The sequence below is a fragment of the Anas platyrhynchos genome, chromosome 5, assembly GCF_047663525.1.
Source record: "Anas platyrhynchos isolate ZD024472 breed Pekin duck chromosome 5, IASCAAS_PekinDuck_T2T, whole genome shotgun sequence".
NCBI classification, from domain to species: domain Eukaryota; kingdom Metazoa; phylum Chordata; class Aves; order Anseriformes; family Anatidae; genus Anas; species Anas platyrhynchos.
The window spans coordinates 18,794,647-18,812,096 of NC_092591.1; the positions used below are offsets into that span (position 1 = coordinate 18,794,647).

The 17,450-nt window shown below is 39.2% G+C and overlaps 1 protein-coding gene across 2 annotated transcripts in view; it reads left to right on the plus strand.

Annotated features, from left to right (window-relative positions):
* GALC (galactosylceramidase) overlaps positions 1 to 2,925 on the plus strand; it is a 40,472-nt gene extending 37,547 nt beyond the window's left edge. For both annotated transcript variants that reach the window (XM_027458470.3, XM_027458469.3), the window contains exon 17: positions 324 to 2,925. In XM_027458470.3, coding sequence (XP_027314271.3) covers positions 324 to 467 — 144 coding nt within the window. In that variant the 3' untranslated portion in view covers positions 468 to 2,925. The remainder of the gene's footprint in view (positions 1 to 323) is intronic.
* The last annotated feature ends 14,525 nt before the right edge of the window (positions 2,926 to 17,450 follow it).

Sequence of the window (17,450 nt, forward strand, 5' to 3'; positions counted from 1 at the left end):
AAGGGAATATGACACCAACACAAGAAGAAAACCAGTGTACCTTTGAGATTCTGCAGTGAGTTTGCAAGCTGCGAGTTGGGGAAAGATGAACCTTCTATATATGAACTGTAAAGGCATTAGATGTGTCTCACAGAGCTGATAAGCACTGTATGGTTCTGTGTGATTATTTAGAAGTACCTCCGCGTGGAAAATGTGTGAAACAGAGTTGAGAGTTCACCTGACACCTTTCAGGCTTGTCTCATCTTCCTTACAGGCTGTCTCAGTGTCAACACATTTGATTGCTGGATTTTTACAAAGCTAACTTTCTTTCTGTTTTCTGACAGGGCGCTTCTGCCTCAGGGCTGTTAAATGGTTATCCACTCTGGGAGAATGTCACCATTTCTAAACCAAGTAACGGATGGGCTGCTATTGGAACTCGCTCATTTGAGTTTGCTCAGTTTGACAACTTTCATGTTGAAGCTAGCTGAGCTGGCTTTTGCATTTGGAGAATGCAGTTCTCATCTTTCTTTGAAGAAGAGACAGATTAAACTTTGGGGACAACACTGTGATTGATCTGATGGAAAAGAACCTGAATCCTCATCCTGTTTTTTGTTAAAAGTTTACTTGACTAGTTATAAACATGACTAACTTTATCCCCTGGTTGCTATGGGATTTTTGCTCTTAGATTTCTGGGGGTGAACTTTGGTTCAAGGTAACAATGAAAACAACTTTGTGGATTTAAATCCTTTGAATAATAAGATCTTAACTTTCCAGCTCATTTTAAGATAACTTTGGAAGTTCATATATGATAAAGGCTTTTCAAGCTGCATTTTTAACACTAACATGATTGTGTCCATTCCTTTCACTCTTGAAGAATTAAATGCCAGTGGCCCCATACTGTTGTAGGTTTATCATTTTCAGATTTCATTTAGATGAAGAATGTAATTTTCTGTGTTAAGAAAAAAGATGCTTTGCCTGTGTTTCTACTACAGTCTGAGGCTAGACATTACAATAAATACTCCAAATGTATTTTATTACTTCTTCCAACTTACACTGCCAGCCTTAAAATATATTGTGTTTTCAGTGGAATGGAAATGTGCCATACAAACTGAACAGGCAATGCAGGATATGTCTTATTTATCAACTACCTCCTTTGTTCAATGAAAGGATTGAAATAGATTAGAAGATACTGTAATTTGCAGTTCATTATTGAAAGTTTTGTGTTTTTGTTTGCCTGCTGCAAAGAATAAAAATCCAGAGTCCTGGATGCTGGCATTCCATGTCAGGTCATATATCGAAAAACGTCTTTTTGTTCGTAGAAGCTTTGGCATCCATCTCTCGTTTGTGATGATCTAAAGCTTAGAGCATAAAATAATTCAAGTATAACAATATGTCATGGAGTTTATTATATTATTCTAGCACAGAGGAGGTATGGATACTATCATGTACTTGCATTAAAGGAAACGGGGAAAAAAAACATCCTTGTACATAAGACTTTGCAACCTGTTCATAAGGTAAGTGACAGCAGGTAGATGCAGACAGAATTGCCTAGTGTGTCAGGCACTGGTGTTGACACAAGTGTCTGTTTTTAAACTTCTATGCATCGGAGTAAGATTCTGAAGGATCAGAAATGCAGTCTGAAAGGAGGGACTCTCTGATATTTCACATTTTTTTCCAAGTTACTGTGCTACAGGAAAAAAAATCATTGTGACTATAATGAGCTAGTGAATGGGATTTTCATCAGCTGGCTTGTGAAGTTTTCTGTTCATTATTTAGCATGAAAATCTCTGTTGCCATAACAAAACATGCCTCCTGTGTCTGCTTTTCACATTCACATCTTATTCAATTGGCAAGCAAGTACTTCTGCAAACATGATAGGCCACTTGTATGTGAATAAGGCTATCTCTAGCAGGCAGTATCTTTGAGAATCTTGGAGATTCTTTTGAGAAACAGATTTGCAATATACTTCAATTTTTGCCGAATGTTACTTGGATCCACTCTATTTTGAAGGGTGTTTCTGGTAAGCATTGACTTTGGTCTTCAAAGCTGTCACCTAAGATAGTTAATGCAATAGAAATTATTACTAGAAATTTTTTTTTAAAGTTTTTCTTCCAAGTCAGGTTTTGGAGAAGGAAGGGGCCCCAATTTCATCTCTAGTAAGTGGAGATGAAATTTTTTAGTTTTGTAAGAATTATACAGCTGGTTATGAATCATTCATAAGCGCAAATTTCATATGTGCAAGTAACCTTGAACAATGGTGTAAAGCACTGAAGTTTGAAATTCTTGTAGAAGGCTTCCAAATATTGTTTCTTTAAATGGGTTGAAAAACAAAAAACTATTTTCTACTTTAGTTTCATTCTGGTGGTTGAAGTGTGGATGCAAATCTGCTCATTACTTGCTTGATTTAAGAGGGGATGTCACTGGGAACTCCAGACGTGAAGGAATCTAATTTTAGGTCCTTATATTCAAATAATAACGAATACAGGAGAAAAAGTTAGTAGAATAAACTTATTTTACTTGTGATAGATTTCCCTGATAGGAAAATCTTGTGTGGGCTGCAGGCAATGTTTGTGTAAGATTAGCAACGAAGAAGTTATTCCAAAGGAGTTGTCCATTTTTTAGTACCTTTTAATGCACTAGTGTAATAAACTACTGTTGTTATTTTGTGTACTAAACACAGTGTATTTTGTCACTGGAAATGTTGATTATTTTTTCTAATCCTAATTTATTAATGTTAGAGAATTAAACTGTTATGAACAGAGTAAGTGATTTAATGGTGATATAATGTTATTCATCCTTATGTCTGTAATTCTTCACCCTTCAGCAGGCTGTAATATGCTTGGTAATAACAAGCTGTCAGGTCTTTCATTGAGGGGTAGATTTATGTTGTTGATTATAAATACTAATCATTCCAAATGGACAAATAAAGCACTTAAAAACCCTTTATTTGTGCAGAATGCTTCTGTAAATGGGTCTTGGTATCCTCCAGTAAGGAAGCTGACAGGTTTTTCATTGTAATTCCTGGTAAAGATGCTTGGTATTGGGTTAATTTGGTTGGAACAGTTTTTCTGATACTGAATAGCCAAACATTCCTCATTAACAAATAACCTCAAAATCCATATACATCAGGACTTACTTATAGTGCTCAATATACGTTTTTCCTTACGTCTGTTGTGTGGATTTTTTCTGCTGAGTTTTTTTCATTTAGTTAAGGGAATTAAATTGAATTTAAGGGCCGTTCATGCAAAACTGCTGAGTACTAAGGGATTGTGAACTTTAGCTGGAAGTCTCTTTATAGGTATAGAAGTAGACAGTGCTGTGCAGGTATATTTTAAAGTTTAAATGAGGCTTCTTTACCTTGAGTTTTCTTTTTAATTTAACTTCAATTCCAGCTCTGTACCATCCCCACTCCTCCACTCCCATTAACTTAAGGGTTCAACTTTAAAAGGGGAGGACAATTCCATTGAGCTAGTCATGTTTTCCAGGCAATCATGCCAGTAGATATGAATTGCTCTGGAAAATACTGTCTTCCAATAGCTAGTGTCAGTAACAAGTGTGCAGTCTCTCCTGTAGGAAAACCTAATTGTAGGCTACCACTTCAGTTAACACAACACTGCATCAAAATTGATTCCGTCTCTTATTCTCTGCCATGCAACTTTGAGGTTACCTGCTATGACCACAGTTTGTGGCATTTTCAAATTTCTGCAAAACTTGTTTGCATCTCGTCTTGTGTCCATTTTGCTTCTCCTTACCATCCTCCAGCCATATTTGGCAATATACAAGCCACTGCAATCAGTCTTCTAAAATCTCTTATTTCTAGGACTCATTTAAAAAAAAAAAAAGTTGCACACACACACTGTGAGTAGATTTGAAGCTGACAGTGTCAATTTCATAGAATCATTTAGGTTGGAAAAGACTTCTGAGATAATCAAGTCTGTTAACCTAGCATTACCAACTCTACCACTAAGCCACGACCCTAACCACCCCATCTACACATCTTTTGAATACCTACAGGCATGGTGACTTCACTTCCATGTGCATTCTGTTCCAATGCCTCACAACCCTTTCAGTAAAGAACTTATTCCCAATATCCACCCTAAACTTCTTCCAGTGCAACTTGAGGCCATTTCTTCCTGTCCTGTTGCTTGGGAGAGGAGACTGACCCTCGCCCTGCTACAACCTCCTTTGAGGCCAAATTTAAAAAATAATAAAATAAATTCGAGTCTGCAGTTGGTGGATGATGGGGAACCTCCCTCATAAGCATAAACACAAAAAAGCAGGTAACTACAACTGACTTAGTGTATGTTGCAGCAGTGTTCCTAAACTTTCACCATGTGCTGAAATGGTTCTCTGTGGTTTTCACAGTGACTAAGAAAACATTAAAGAGGACTTTCTGTCTTCGAGGAACTGTATTTGGATGAGGTTAGAAACAGTTAAAGAGCCTGAACACCAATTTTGTCAGGGGCCAAAGTAACTTAGCAATTAGTGCATTAAACCTGCTCTCTACTTCTGTACACCACAGGCTAAACGTAGTTATATCTCTGAAGTGCTGACAAAAGTAACCTACAAAAGCATTACAGTGGTGAAATTTATTTTTTTTAAACCATGGTATTCAGTGTAACTAGCTGAGTGTTAAAACTTCACTTAAGATCAGGAAAAGTCACTTTTGTTTTACGGTGCTTATGGATGCATCTCAAGCTGTAGAACTGTAGCACAAGCTGTCTTGGTGCAATGCAAACTCTAGGACCAGCAAGAGGAAATACAAACCCAGTACACCAGACTAACATAGTGCAGCATTAGTCTGGGAACCTTTGGACTAAGATGGAGAAATGACCACCTAAATGATTATTTTAAAGAAACCAAACTCTGCATGTGTTCCCAAACAGCATGAGGAAAAGCAAAGATCAGTCCAGGTTTAATTTGATTTTCTTTGTTCAGTCCGTACTGGGAAGTAGTTAGCTTCCTTGCTGTTTCTCATTTAAAAAAAAAAAAAAAAAAAGCAAAATGCAAATCTTATTAGACGCTAATACACACTAATACTACTGTTTTCCAAGAACACTAGGTCTTGCAACTTCAATCTTCATGCTGCCTTTTTTTTTTTTTTTTTCTCCCATTAAGAGCTCTTGCTTTATTTATTTTTGCAATAAAAATTGGCAACAGGTTGTGCTGATGAAATGGGTGTCTGTAATTATGAATCCTGGATGGATTCAGAAGTTCTGTTCCTCCTGGATGCAGGTTTATTCTCTCTGTTAGCATAACAGCAGAGCTGTAAGAAAGAAGTGTGTGTTTTGCTTTTACTGCAGTGTTCCTTCCAAGGTGTTGGGAGGCTTCATGTGCGTCAGCTGTTCTGAGATTGTTCTGAGATCTCTGAGGAGCAGCTATATAGCCTCATAGCCTGATTACACAGAGTTACTTGAGTCATTTGAAAGAGCATGCAGCAATGACAAACAGCAAATCCTATTAAGGATGTCCATGTCCTCTTCTAATGTGATTGCTCTTGTAGTGGGAGCAATAAATAAATTCACTGCAGAGACGAGGCAGGTTTTGTGCTGAGCTGAGGAGCACAATAACGTCTCCACACAGAGATCTATAAAGCTGCATAGGGTTGCACAATGTCTTTGGCATAAGCTTCCTATTTCCTATTTGGTCCAAGATTGCCACTTAATGGTTCAACTTTAGGTTTCTCTTGCTGCTCAGCTGATATTTTATCCTAAAAACTTTTGCCAGCATTATAGGGAATTCACTCAATACAGCAGGGCAAGTCCCTTTCAGGAGGAGGGCTCTGAGAAGGCCTTGTTGACCTGCTCTCCAAATAGTATTTCTCCCTAGTGTATGTATTTGGGCTTTCCTTTGAGTGCTGAGACAAAAGGGTGGGAGATTTCCCATTTATTTTCTGTTGGTGGTTATTCTACCATTGATTTTAAGCAAACAATTGTTCATTTTCTGTTCTGTGTAAGGGATAGAGGGAGATTAGCTTTTCTTCCCAATTTATGGTAAAAGCAAGGTTGGTGTTGCAAAATGTGTCCAACATTTATTGTGTTGCTGGTGAGCTGGGAATGGTAGATGATGATTGTTTCTTCCGTCTTTGCGCTTCTCAACCTCATAGAAGTCAGGAAAGATCTTTGCTGTTCTTCTGCAGTTGCATATTAGAATGTTAATAGTCTGAAGGATTTTCTTTCCTTTTAGTCCATGTTTCTGTTTGTCATCCCCTTTTACCATCAAAACGTTCACACACCCTCCCCCCCCCCCAAGCCTGATGCAGAAAGGGTGTTGGTTTTCTTTTATTACATCAAAACCTGATTACAGCTTTGGATTTGGATTCCACTAAGGTATGAGCTGAGTATAAATGTGATGATGGTTATTTTCTTCCCTGTGAGGTGTAAGCCTTGCATTGCCTAACTGGAATGACTTTCTCTCCCTGTGCCTGCCTGTTTCAAAAGAATATGGACCTAATCACATCCCAGTTCTTTAATCCTGCAAGGAACTCAGCACCATGTAAATATCACCAGTGCTCTCTACTGCAGATAGAAGAGAAATGATTTTTGCATGCCCCATGTTTCTGACAATCTGGAGATTCCTTACTTGCCTCAATTTTAGTTGGGGCAGTGCTCTGAGAGTAGAATATCATGAATTTTATCGATGAAGCTGTATTGATTTTTCAATATGTACAGTTTTCCTTTTAAGTGATTCGGGAGCACAGTCCCAGGCAGTCCTGGATTTTTTAATAATATTTATTAAATTTACTAACACTTAAAATGAGTGGTAGATGGAAATCTGGAGCATTCCAGTCAAAGGATACCAAACTCCAACTGCTGTTCAAAGTGCCTGTGCAACCCAGTATGAATATGGGCACTGTGCAGATCTAAACAGCATGTCTTGGGTAATGTAGTGTTTGTATTTATTACTAACATGGTGTGTCCTGCATTCACTTCATGCCCCAGTTTCCTTAGTAGAAAATTGGAACAATTGGGGGATATAGTGGCACAAAGCATTGTTGCTTAATAGAACTGAAATGCAGCTGCTGTGTTAACTGCCTTCCTACAAAGAATAAACGTGTTACGAGGGAAATGAACTGATTAAAAGCTCAGTGTCTCCTCCTATTGAAAGTGTAACCCATAAAGTGGCAGTGCAGGCCTCTCTCTGAGAGCAAGTCACTTGGCTGATGTGCTTCTGCTTGGCTGTTGTCTGCTCTGCATTACTGATGGTGAGGGACTGGGTGTGGTTCCTTATTTCCTTTTGAATATGTCACTGAAGACACTACTTTATTATTAATGTCAGCCGCAGTGCTTGGGACACTGATCATGCTCTGCTTCTAATGATAATCATACAATGGGGTCTTTCACAGTTTTTGGAAGGGTATTCCATTGATATCATGTACTGTCAGTATGTTGGTGTCCTGGGGTTTCTTTGTCCAACAGACTCAGTAAAGAAAAGCAGACAGAAGTGATGAAATTGGTGAGCTGAAGCGTAGGCACAGCACCCACAGCTGACACTGCCTGCAAGGATTCTTCCAGAGAAGATACAGCAATGTGCTGTGCTTCACAGACTGTTTAGCCTAGTAGACCCAGTAGAATGGAGACGAGTAGGATAGGTTGGAAAAGGCCACATTTAACATAGAAATACACAAGGAAAGCATCCATGGTTTCTGCATGCCTATAATGACTTAACAAGGTAGGAGGAGTTGTGTTAATACATCTTAAAAACAGCCAAACAAACGAACAAACAAACAAACAAAAAAAAACAGGCTCAATGAAATGCCCTCAGAAATACAGGTCCCCCTTTTCATGGAGAAAATTGATGTAATTCTTACCCAGCAAAAGAGCAGAATGGTATGAGGAAAACTAAAGGCCTAGTCTACTTTCTGCGTCTGTGCTCACCTATTTTTAATGTGTTCCTGAAGTTAATGAACACTATTCACACTGTTGCTTAACTATAACTACTCCTTTTCCTCCTGAGACCTAATTCCCTGTGGAAAAGTCTCTGAGTCCTAACCAAAAACATATAAACAGCAATGCCATTCTGGTTCATTGAGTGTGGCTGACACAAGATTTGAAAACACCACACAGCCAAGACAGTCAGAAGAGTGAGCTCATACTTCAGGCTACATCGAAAAAAAAAAAAAAAAAAAAAAAGAAACCTCATTACAGCAAGTCTGATCTGTACTCAGAAAAATCTATAGCGGTATCACAAAGATTGGTTTCCAAATGAAAAATTGAGGCTTGACATGAACCTTAGACTTTTTATCTTTTGTGACAAGTTCGTGGAGAGTAGCTTGCGTTTTGTGCCAGAGGCACTAGATGGCAGTGTAAGTATAAGGAAGAAAGCTGGCTTGCTGGGTTCAGGGCCAGCCTCTCTGAGCCATGAAAACAGAACGAAGGCAGCTTTATTCCAGAAGATAACGTTGAGACTGTGGATGGCCTGTGCACAAAACCCGTGGCATCCCTTAAAAGGAATACTAATTCTTCTTTTAATAATTTTGCATCTGGTCTAAGCAGATTAACCTATAAAAACAAACACTTTGTAAAGCATCTATTACCTTACAGTGATTTGTATGGATCAAAATCATTAGAACAGGAAAGAGCCCCAAATGTCCCATTGCTGCCAGTAACATAGCTTTTGTGTGAGTCTCAGTAATCTTTAATTTGTGTGTTCATGTTTTGAAAGGACCTGCACTGGTTATTTTTAGTGCACAGTGAGTTTGCACTTCTCCCATAATTAAGCTGTTACAGCTCATATACTAAAAGAATTTTACATGCCAAACCCTGATTTTGGAGGGTAACCCCAGCAACCTGCACCCATGTACTGTTGTGTGCAGCTTTAGGTACCCAACTGAGGCTGTACAGGAAAGCTGCATGTCAGCATGGATGGGATCACAGCAGTAAACAACAGACAAGATGTGTCAATAGATGAGAATGGCATATAAAGAGCTTTCTACAGCATACAGCTGTAAGATTGCTATTTCCTGTCAATTTGAGGTTTCCTGAAGTGTGGAGCTCATATCTTCTGCTTTAATTTTAAAATACCAAATCAATAGGCAGCTGCAGAAACACTTTGAGAGGAAAAAAAGAAGCATGTTTGCACAGGCTGAGAAATTAGCCTTGAAGAAGGCGGTTCTTAGTTCAAAGTAAAAGGGAAATGCAGAGGCCCTGTAAGCTTGTGTGAAGGGAGGATACAAAGAGCAGGATGGAAATGTTATATATGGAGTGGTAATTCGTGTCGAGAAAATGGTTTATATTAATAAAGAAGGGGGAGATTTGGGAGTGTGGCCATGGGGGTTGGAAAGCCCCGTGGTTGAGATAACACTAGACTCTTAATGATGAGGCCATCAGGAATGTAAAAGAGCTTAGAGGGAACAAAGAAGGGTGATTCAGGAGACACCATGCAGTCTGGTGTTTCTTGTTCTCCAGCCATTAAGGCATGGAAGTTGCTGGGTGTTTGCTGCTGTTGTTATATTCAAAGTTGTTTGACCAATGAAAAGTTGTTTTGAAAAGAACTGCTGTGGAGAGAAGGGTGTAAGAGGGGAGCCTGCCATCAAGATAAAAAAGGCAACACGATGAAGTTATGATCAATAAAGAAGCAGGAAAAAGAAGTGAAGAGGAACAGGCTGGCAGAATGGAGACCAGGATGGGAACAGGCACATTGATTGCCTCATGAAGATGGGTTCGGCCAAACTCAGCAAATTGCTCAGAGAAGCTCATACAGAAAGTCGCTGGAAATTGGCACTCTAGAGCTGGAGAGAAGCTCAAGCTGAGAGAAACGGACCCATGCACACAACTGCCTCTCGCTGGTAAGCAGTTGCGCATTATGGGGAATCATACGTCCTTAGGAACAAAGACTGTCCTGGTAACCTTACAGCTTATTCTCCTTACTAACAATCAGGCAGTTTATGAGCCTGAAATATGGGACCAAACTGAGGTCAAGGTGTGGGACTCTGCAACTAAAAATGACACGGTTGCAGTGGGATTGCTCGGCACCTGGCGAGCAGTCTCTGAGGCCTTGAAGAGCCCTGTGGGACCACAGTCAGAAACGTGTGGTTTGCCAGACAGTGAGGGAGCTGCGGGCTCCTTTACTGATCTGACTGCTACGCCATGGGCCCCTCTGCTGCTACAGCCATCGGAGGCTTTTGCTGTTACGCCCCCTGTTGACCTGGACATGCCTTTTGACCCAGGCCTCATTGGCCTTGAGAAGGAGATGGATATGTTTTTCTTCGATCTGGGAAGAACAGGATACATAAGGCCTGAAGGCCGAGTTGCTTGACAACTTAAAGCGAGACATATTGTTCAAAAGGAATGGAAAATGGAGACTTGTTTGTAATCAAGAAAAGGAATGGAAAATGGGGACTGTTAAGTCATGGAACTTAAAGGTTTGTGTTACCTTTTCTGATTGTACAAATGTATAGGCGTACTTGCATTTAGTATGTAAAGCAATGTTCTATATATTTAGTATGTTTGATATTCGTGTGTGCGTGTTGGTGGAGCGTAGACTCCCTGCACACCCAGCGCGGTTTACTTGCCTTTTATACCTTTTATACCTTTTATATAAGTATAAATATTACTAAATTCAGATTGAGTTGAGACTTCATTTATAACAGAAACTAGAACTGTCTGACTTTGGGGTGATCAAGAAACTTATAAAATCAAAGGGTCAACAGTGTGAATGCAGAAAGGGAGGATGGGTTTCGCTATTACCAAGTGTCTCAGAACAGCATAATCAGAAATACGGGAGAGGTAAATGAGCAGTGATTACCGGGAAAGCAATTCACTCCCTCATGCCAGCTTTTCAAAAGCTTTACGTGCCTAGGTTAATAGTCAGAAATCTGCTTTCCCTTGAGACTTCCTGAGGTAATGTCCTTTCCTGTCCCTCAAAGGGACATGTCTGTGGCCACATTTGTGGCCACTCAACACTGAACACAAGTGTGGGCCATGTTGGCCCAGATCCACCGGTAACACCTTGCTCAGGAAATCCTTGGCTGTGAGCTCACTGTTTCTCTCTGTGCCCTTTGCATTGCCCCAGGAGAGGCCTACCCAGACAGAGGCCCAGGAAACAGAAGCAGTTTGTGGAATTTAAATCCATGGTACAAGATTCTGACATGGAAAAGTATTGTTTTGTCTTGCTCTCTGGAAGGCAAAATGAGAAATGTTTTTGATTTTGGTGAAGATTACAGCAATACCCAGAGGACATGCAAAACTGAAGTGGGGGCTGTTCTTCAGGCCTGCTTTTATGCAAGTCATCCACAAAGTTTGCTTTTCTAAAGGTTTATGTGTTGTTTGTGTTGTGGCTGTGGAAGACAAAAGGTTGGGAACTTGGTGCTTATTTGTCTTAAGTGGCTCTTACATCCAGCATTTCACATGAGTTTCTGTGGAGGAGGAAGATAATGTTTTCTGTGGGAGTGTCATGCCCCTCTGCCTAATGAAAGAGATAGCTGTCTTTGAAGAACAACAGAAATTTGGCTTAGTGGTTTATGACCTTAATATTGTCTGTGTATTTTTTTTTTTCTTGATGAAAATCCTCTGAGTGTTATTGGTTAATTTTATAGCTCCTTAGATGCTCTGTGCAGTCTTGAGTCGTGGCTCTTTTCCTTGTTGTTTGCTCTGACAGAATGTGATCTTTAGAAGGATTTCAGGTTTTCATTTTGCCTTTCCTTAGTATAATTTTAGCTTCCTGTGCAACCTTTCCATGAGGTGTTAAGAGACTAAAATACGATCATTAAACCTTAATAGGCTTTCCTTTTCTCTCACAATACTTTGAAGTCAAGCTGCTTACCAGAAAAATGCACTAAGATAAAAGTAAAGAACGTGCAAGATAGTGGAAGAGACATCCCAAGGTATCATACGGCCTGTAGAGGACAGTAGTTATTTACAAGTGTCTCTGGAGCAGCTGAGTTATGTGGCCTGTCTCGGCCAGTAAAATAGCAGGATGCTGCTCGTGGTGACTGTGTTTTGTGTGGATGCAGCTTGGAAGCATGTTAGCAATGTTTTGAATCATTTTGAGACATTCCTTCTGGATTATTTGGTGGGGGAATTTACTTAAAACAGAGCTTTTAGCTCCTGAGAGAGAAGGAAGAGCCTGGATGATCTGCTGTTGTAAATCCACTCTTCCCGGTCATTGGCAAGCTCTGCTGTTTCTGGTTTTTCCCTTCTTAATGACAAACCACCTGTTTGGCCCCAGTGCTCCGGTGCTGGTGGGCGCTTGGGCTGCTTCATGGTGTAATATATAGCGCAGAGCAGTGAAGTTAATAACGAGGAGTTCTATTAACAGAACTGAGCTATAATTCAATGCCTCAGGGAGCCATACATAACGCTCAGCAGAGCACAGTCTTCTCCTGAGAGCTTTATGTGGAAAATACCACATCAAACGGAGCGCTCGTGCCAGTATCCAGAAATAAGAGAATAAGGCAGGATGCCTTATTATAATAGCTAACTGAGGAGCAACCCTCCATTATTTAAAAAAAAGGTTTAAGTGAGTGAATGGACCTAACTCCCAGAGAAAGTGAAGGCAGGGAATTTGGGTGACCTTCAGATGGAGCTCTGGATAGTTAGTCCTTCAGCAGGTCAGATTAGTGAGTATTTCTGGTTAAGGCTTCATTTGTGCAGTCTGTCCTTATTATTCTCTTGTTGAAAAGACAGGAAGGCTACTCAGATGATTAAGTTTAGGAGGTAGAACTTCACCTTCAGACCTACAGAATAAAATACTACCACCTTCATCTGCTACTGGCTTTTACTACTGCTAATACTCCTGTGGAGTCATAGGCCAAACAAAAAAGCGTCAGTCCCTTGGTAATGTTCTGTTATGGGAGATAAGAACTCCCTGTGTAACTGAAATTGGGATGTTTGTTAATTGCTGAAGAATTATCTAGTCTTGACACCAGTCCTGGAGTCAAGATTTGTAGTCTTTTGCCACTGATGTGAGTTTTTGGATGTGATTCCCTGTCTGTAAAATCTTATGCCAATGAGATTACTTCATTTTTCTAGTCTTGCAATCCATTCATAAAAATGCTGCCGCAAATGAAAAAGTATGGTTATCATTCTGACAAGAAATGGAAGAATTTCATACCCTTAAAAATTGCCCTTTAAAATTACACACACATTCCTCCTGCCCTTTGAAATAATAGTTTTCATGATAGAAAGTCAGCATCATGTAATGGAGTTTACCCTGGAGAACTAGAATATTAAAACTTGGATTGTAGTTAGGAAACGGCAATCCAACAACTGAGAAATAAAAGATCAGTCGCTATGCATGCAAAAATGGTTTGCGCCTAGCTCTGGACTATGGGTCCTGCTTTTCTTACAGTCAAAGAATAGTGGCCAAGATGTAAGAGGCATTTATCTGTTGTGCAGAGTATGGCTAAATATATAACTTTATTTGGATAAATGATAGGGCATCTTTTTCGTATTTCATTTGTTCAGCTTTTTTGTAGCTGTCTTGGAAAAATAGAATCCCATCCTGTGCCAAAAGATCTTTCTTTGGTGTGGGAAACAAATTAATCTTGGAAAATTCTGAGGAAAAATTTCACTTGGAGAGAACAATAACAACATGGTTTTGATTTCTTCCTAGATTCTCTCAGGGCAGACAGTTTTGTGGAAAAAATGAGACAGATGAGGAAATGAAAATCAGCTTTTCACATACAAATGATGGCACTTAAAAATGATGGCTCAAACACCTGGTGGAATAGCAATGTTTTCCTTGTGATGTGTTCAAAATTACCTTTAAAACAGCAGAGAAAAAAAACAGTTTGGCAATTTTCAAGGCCATCTCATTGCTGTAGCATCCTCTTGACCACAGCACAAGGTATCTGTCACCTATGCATCTGGCTGGAATGGGAGAGGAAAGGAGAGAAAGTTCATGACACTTTTCTTCATGGTTATGAAGCAAAAGAATTTATCATCTGTAGCAAAATTGTAGCTTTGCTCACTTCTTTCTTTTAGCATATAATCATATAATGATTATACATAGATCAGGACTTTAACTCTAGGGGAATGCAGACTGGAAGGCAACACTAGATCTATTATGTTCACAAAAAAATGTGCAAAAGTGAGATAAGAGGTCTAATACCTTTCCTGGATTTGTTGCTTGATGAACATAAGACCTTCAGAAGAAGAGTCTTTTCCAGTATTGTCCTTTCTTGAATCCACTTCATCTGGCAAGTTTCCATGTCCTGGGTTCAACCAAAAGCACCAGAACAGATAACTTCAAGGCTTGACTTCAGTGCTTTCTATGCGTATTTCACAGACCTTCCTATTGCTGATTTTAAAAATATATATTATCGTTCCAGAGCTTATCAGGATTTTTCAAGTAAAGGACAGAAGAGTTCAGAATGCAGAGCAACACAGTCTGGCAGCCAGGTTTATGGTTCTGGATTTGAAAAAATGAAAAAGATTCAGACCTTTGTTCTCTCTGATTTAGTCCTGAAAATGAAACTGGTAGTCTGTTTTTCTCTGATGTTGAAATTATTTGCTATTTTGTGTGTGTGTGATACATGAGAGTTCACTTGATTCATCTTATGGTGGTTTACAATAGCTGTCAGATGAGTTATGCTATGTGAGCTGAGGCATTGTAAAAACATATGTATGTTCTTAGCTTGCAACAAATTTTAGTAATTTAATGATGCTTAAGACAGCTCCAGCAAAGAGAAGACACACTATTAAAAACTGTAAATCAAGCTCTGCAAGCATGATAGCTGAATTGGAGTTCGAGCTATTCTATTGTCTCTAGATTCTGCTTCTTTCCTTTATATACACAGACATATAAAGTATTTGCATTTATAGTTTTGCAATTCAGTGTGTTGCTTACAGCCACAATACATTTGAAAAAGCACAGATTTTATGGTGTTCACAGCATTTGACCACCTATCAACAATTACACTATTCTGCTTCATGTAATCCTCATCCATACGTTTCTTCTTGTCCAAACTGATTATCTTCATAGACCACATTTCAAAGCATCTTGTAGAAAGAATAAATATCTGAATAATGATAAAATTCATTTGCCATTTTCCACTGCCAGTTTGGTGGGTGTAAATGAAGAAAAGAATGTAAGTATGTTGGGAGAGGTAAAACTATTTTTCCTGTTTCTGCACTGAATTATTCTAGTACTATCCATATCCCCATACAGAGGACAAAGGGGAAATCTCAGCAAAGGCACTGTGACATGAGAAATCACCCTGAACTGTGCTGAGTGCTAAATTCTAGATTCCTTTATGGACTACCAATGTTAAACACTGATTCTAGCTCAATCTGACAGGTTAGATTTAACTGACGAGTTTTGTGGATAAAAGATTGATACGCATATCATCTCTGACTTCAGAACATGCTCAGTACCTGTTTCTTCTCCTTACACTTTCAGCTTCTTGTATTCCCTGTGATTCAGACTACACACAAAGTCCTGATTTTTGCCTTTCAACCACTTTAGACAGCACTGCTTCAAATTCCAGAGGCCTGTTTTTCATATTCCATGAGCCTCTAGGAAGTCAATAAATGCCAAAGAAATGTTGGTTTATTTATTGTGTTTGTTAGGTGTATGCTATGTTTCTGGGGAGGCCTTGTGGCATTTGGTCATCACATCCTTAGAAGATAAAACACAAGGTATCAGCACTGTAAATATATCAAAAGAATTTCAACATTCCCACAGTACTATAAATTTGTATTGTTTTTGGGATATCAGTGTGTTGAAAAAGTACTTCCCTCCTAGCCATTTCCTTTGCCAAATGATTTGCTCAGCTCTTTTTTTTTTCTTCTTCCTTTTTTTTTTTTTTATTAATTTTTTTTAAAGGATCCATAAGCAAATGTTTATTGCAAGAAAGATCCAGGCTGAACCTAGACTGTGTATTTCACATAGTCATTTTTCTCTGAATCAATTCCAGGTTGTGAGTGCTGTCTCATAACATATGCACAGAACACAATCTCATCAGATTGATACTTAAGCTTATGGCAGGATTCAGGTAAAGATTTATGACTGTAACATTGGTGATAGTGCCTTTCTAGTCTCACAGTTGGTGTCCTGTAATGAATTCTACTCCTTCTGATACTGTTTAACCAGGCATATTTTGTGTAGTTAAGGGTATGGTCAGCATCATCTACCCCACTGTGCTTCAATGAATTGGTGCAGACAGCCTCTCTCTCTTTAATCTGGATGTCCCACCCTTGGATGTGACAAGCACCCTATTGTCATGCCCTGCTGCAATCTCTCTGGAAGACATGCAGCCACAACAGTCTTTGAAATAAAAGTTATTTGTAGAGACTGGAGAACTCCACCCTGGTGTCAGGGAAGGGGGCTAGGGGCTCCACTCTCATCCTGCCCCCTTGTCCTGATCCTCGTAACTTGAGTGTGCCCTTTGTTTTGACTGTGGGCTGTATTTTAGATTTCAACTGAATGTGGTTTATAGGTTGTCTTCCAATCCACATAAGAAAGACAGTTTCTCTGTGTTAGTGACATTAGTTATGGTATAGTGTGGTAAATGGAATGTAAAGACAGAACCTACAGCTCGCATGTCTGTTTTCATGGTCTGCACTAAACTTTCAGATTAAACTGTCACAAGAACTGTGTAGAAACAGAGATATGCGGTATGTATAAAATAAAAAGCCACTCTCCACAGCTTTGCAATGAACAGAAAGATAGATATGAATCATGCATAGCACATTTGTGCAGAGGATTTCAGAGGTTTGGTAAAGGACATTGTTGACTAATTCTTTTCCTTTAATCAGAAGCTAATACATGATTGCTAATATCCAGGCAAGCAAGACGGCTTTCTAAGTCTTATCTGCATTCAGTAAAATCCCTGAAATGCAGCCTATCCTCCATAAAGGCAAAAATAGTTGTGCTAATGCCTGGACTCAAACTGGTAGTTCATAGGCACTCAAATACTTCAAAAACATTGTGCTTAGACTACTGAGGCCTGTTTTCTGAAATCCAGCATCTGTTGTGGTGTGATGGTTAAAGCTGGTAAACTGAAAATACTTATTTAATGAATTCTAATCACTACTCTTCATGACTAATCTGTCAATAGGCCCTATTTTCTCTATGCATTTGTCCATCGATCTGTTTACGTGAACAGCTTTCGTTATTTACAAATTATTCTCTGACTGTTGTTCTCCTTCTGGAATGTATTGACAGCTGAGTGGACAAGATGTTACTCTTGATCAGATAATCAATGACCAAATCATTTATGCTTAACAAGAAGTGCATCAAAGGCCTTTCTAAATGGTTGCATGGACGTTACTGGGCATTGGCATTTATAGTGGCATGTCTATTTTTCATAATCACTTGGGTGCACAACTACATCATTTGTGTCTACTTGTCAAAGTAATAGGAAAAATTAGCATCATGCTAGAAATGAATACATAGTAATGCTTTACTGCCCTTTTGCATTATTTTTAACGCTTCTAGACAGGTGTTGGTTGCTTTGTAGGCCAGATAGGCACAGAAGAACAGATTGCCTGGATGATTCTGCAATAATACATAACGTTTTAAGTAAT